The 3,171-nt window shown below is 52.1% G+C and overlaps 3 protein-coding genes across 3 annotated transcripts; all 3 read right to left on the minus strand.

The window, feature by feature from the left end:
* Positions 1–98: 98 nt before the first annotated feature.
* Positions 99–704, minus strand: DICSQDRAFT_169913 (uncharacterized protein; the record flags this gene model as incomplete). The annotated part of the gene is made up of 1 exon (XM_007365532.1): positions 99–704. One exon carries the CDS (start codon positions 702–704, stop codon positions 99–101), a length of 606 nt encoding a protein of 201 aa, XP_007365594.1.
* Positions 705–980: 276 nt separating this feature from the next.
* On the minus strand, positions 981–1,496 carry DICSQDRAFT_60250 (DDE-domain-containing protein; the record flags this gene model as incomplete). The annotated part of the gene is made up of 1 exon (XM_007365533.1): positions 981–1,496. One exon carries the CDS (start codon positions 1,494–1,496, stop codon positions 981–983), a length of 516 nt encoding a protein of 171 aa, XP_007365595.1.
* Positions 1,497–1,992: 496 nt separating this feature from the next.
* On the minus strand, positions 1,993–2,340 carry DICSQDRAFT_60103 (uncharacterized protein; the record flags this gene model as incomplete). The annotated part of the gene is made up of 1 exon (XM_007365534.1): positions 1,993–2,340. One exon carries the CDS (start codon positions 2,338–2,340, stop codon positions 1,993–1,995), a length of 348 nt encoding a protein of 115 aa, XP_007365596.1.
* Positions 2,341–3,171: the final 831 nt, after the last annotated feature.

Here is a 3,171-nt window from a genome sequence, read left to right on the forward strand (position 1 = left end):
AGAACAAAGGGCGGGAAGGAAAAGGCAAAGGCATGGTGATCACGGGAACGTAGCATGCGGGTGTGGGAACGTATCTGCAGTGTCCAAACTGGGATGGGCTAAGAAAGGAAATGGTCCGAAAATGGAAGGTGGGCGTCAAGGGGAGGGGAATGGGCGGCAAAAAGGGGCGTCTGTCCAACGTCCGTGACATCGTCTGCCCGCTGTGCCGCCCTCTTCTTTGGCTGTCCCGGCTTCTTCTCAACTGCTCCTAGTGTTGGCTTTTGCCATCCAATCCTCCTCCGCTCTGTCTTGGCTAGCTGTCGCTCATCCTCCCACTCCTCCAAGGCCTGGCGATACTGCTCCTTCTGTGCCTTGACCCGCTCATCTCGTGCCTTGCATGCCTCCTTCCACCTCTCTAGTGCCTTCGTATGATGCTCCTTCTCCAACTTACGCTCCTCTTTCTCCTCTGCCTTCCGCTTCTGTGCTTGCTCGTGCTTGAAAACTTCATCAATGAATCCGTCCTCGTTGAGTAGACGCGGTAAGCCATCTCCGACCAGCTTCCCCCCCGGCTTCTTTCCCGCCTTCTTCTGTTTCCGGCCCTGCATCTGTTGGTGGACCTCGTCGAGGTAACCTCCCTGCAAGACTACAGCGACCTGCAAGTTGATCACAGACTGCTTCCGCACCTGGTCCCAGGCCTCGCTCTCACGTAGCACCTCCTGGTACATGGACTCAAGAACGCTGGTTGGCTCTCAGTTTAACAGGTGAGTGTACTGCCTCTTTATGGGGGATATTGGGGTGTAGAGGTATCTCGGAGGAGTAGTGTGGACTGGGATAGGTGATGGGGAGACAAGATAGGCAGCGGAAGTTCCGGTGAGTGCTTCAACCATTGTCTGAGAGCGTGACGGGGTACGAGGGGGCTTAGAGGCTAGAACAGGGAGATTGATAGTTTTTGAGGAGGATGCACGGGCAGCGACCACGTCAGAGAGTAGTCTGGCCACCGCTCAGACAGGGCTTGTTTGGGGAGGGAATGGCAGGCTGCCGCAGACAGAGGACTCGAGACTGGGGGTCATAGCCTGCAGCGTGATCACATCGTGGTTCAATGGGACAACCCCTGTCTTCTTGAACGTGGTGTTGATGTTTGCTACGGTGAGGGCTTCGACATGTGCTGTAGCGTAGACTTCGAGGAAATTTGTTTTATTGACAACTCCGATTGTCCTCTCGTAATTGTCGCGTGCCTTCGTCCAAGAGCGCTTCAAGACTCCGAAGATGACGATGTCAAGGCCCTGATAGACATGTGTCGAGTGGGAGGGGTAACAGAGGACAAGTATGTTGTTCTTTTGGGCGTAATCAAGGAACCCAAAGGTGTAGTGTGATGCATGACCATCTACGAGGAGGAGGCGACGTCTCCCTGCAGCTTTCTCCTTCATGTGCTTGTTGAAGTTTTTGATCCACTCAATCCTGATCTCGCCATCTACATAGCCCTTTGGCAAATGACCAAGGCTTTGCTGTGTTAGCATGGCGTAGAAAAATTATAGTTATCTCACTTACACGGCCTTGAGCGGGTTGTTCTACTTCCACTTCGTGTGAAAGGCCTGTCCCTTGAAGATTACGGCAGGTGGAATCGAGGTACCATCGGCGCAGATCGTAACAATGACAGTGATGTTCTCTCACTCACCACTGCATTGTTGGTACTGGACCTTCTGTCCAGCAGGTCCGAGTACTCTCTCCTTCAAGCCGACACCCTCCTGGATCCCAGTCTCGTCCACACCGTAGATACAGTCTGGGCTGATCTCCTCCTCACCCTCCTCGCCCTTGATCGTCTTTTCAAGGAGATCAAATGTGGGGATTGACTGCACGTGCGTGGGAGCTATCGAGAGAATGGGACCAGTACAGCTTCAGTTCCTCTAAATGGTGCTCAACGAACCACGTTGTCCATTCCTGACCCACGCCATCTTCAGGGAAGCCTGGTGCTTCTCGTGCCCAACATATCCGGTTGACATGCTCCCGCAAACGTCAGTGATTGAGCGGGAACCCTCGGAGCACAGCATTGATAGCGAAGTCGATGACTTCCTCCTCCTCATCCGCCTGTAGCCACCTCTTCTCCGCGTTGAAGTCTCGGATGCTGGGCTTGCCACTGGCTCGATCGGAGACAGTGCTTTTTGGCAGCTTAATGGATGTTCCGGTCTTCTCGTAGCACTCCTTCTCCACTTCCTTGCAGATTGCTCTCACGCCCTTCGGCTTCTTCTTCCCAGACTGCTGCTCTTCTGTGTACCAGTTGGCTGCGATGGTGACCCATTCTTCATGAAATTCGGCATTGATCTGAGCCTTCCTTGTCTTGGATAGTGCGCGACGACTGGGCATGGTGGATGGTGAAGTAGGGCAACGATATCTGATTAATTGGTCTACGCTGCTAGAGCGCTTGTCCAGTCTTAGCGGACGTTCAGTACGGCCAAACCAGATTTAGAAGGTGTGACTGAGCGCTTAATTTGGCAAATGTCTCCTCGAGTCACTCATAAGATCGCGACATCAGTGAGCACATTTTGAGCCCGATAAGCATATAAATTCCAGCGGTGTCATTTGAGGATACCACTTGACATACCTTGTCAATATGGAGAGACGGCAGCAACGACTTCGCTTATGAAAGCCAAAACAACCCAAAAATGGCAGATCTCAGGTGAAGATGACAACTTATATTATTGTGCAGACAACGGGGAGACACGAAAATCAAGATCTAGTGTATTATATGCTGTAGGATGACATTGAGATACATGGAATTGAAGAGGAAGTCAAGGGGAGCACAGGATTGAGGGAGCGTCCGAGGGACCCATGGGTGTCCGAAGGACCAGTTAAAGACTGTATGTTTGGCCTATAAGGGAGACCAGCTACAGTCATACACGGGTCCTCGGGACAGTCAAATGTTGTCGCTCATCCCAAACCATCCCCTACCTGTGCAGCCCATATCGGACGATGCCATCATGTATGGTACACAACAAGGCATTGCATGCGTAAGTTTCATGATAATCCAACTATGTGTGAGAGGGATTGGGGACAATCATCCCAAATTTCTCTAATTGCACGTCCCTCGGTCCTCGGGACAGCGCTTAATTCCCTCGTATGGAACGAAATTGCTGTTGCCGAGGATAGCCGGACCCGGATATGGTATGTGGACATCTAAACACCCGATTGCTTGAG

Source organism: Dichomitus squalens, assembly GCF_000275845.1.
Source record: "Dichomitus squalens LYAD-421 SS1 unplaced genomic scaffold DICSQscaffold_13, whole genome shotgun sequence".
NCBI classification, from domain to species: domain Eukaryota; kingdom Fungi; phylum Basidiomycota; class Agaricomycetes; order Polyporales; family Polyporaceae; genus Dichomitus; species Dichomitus squalens.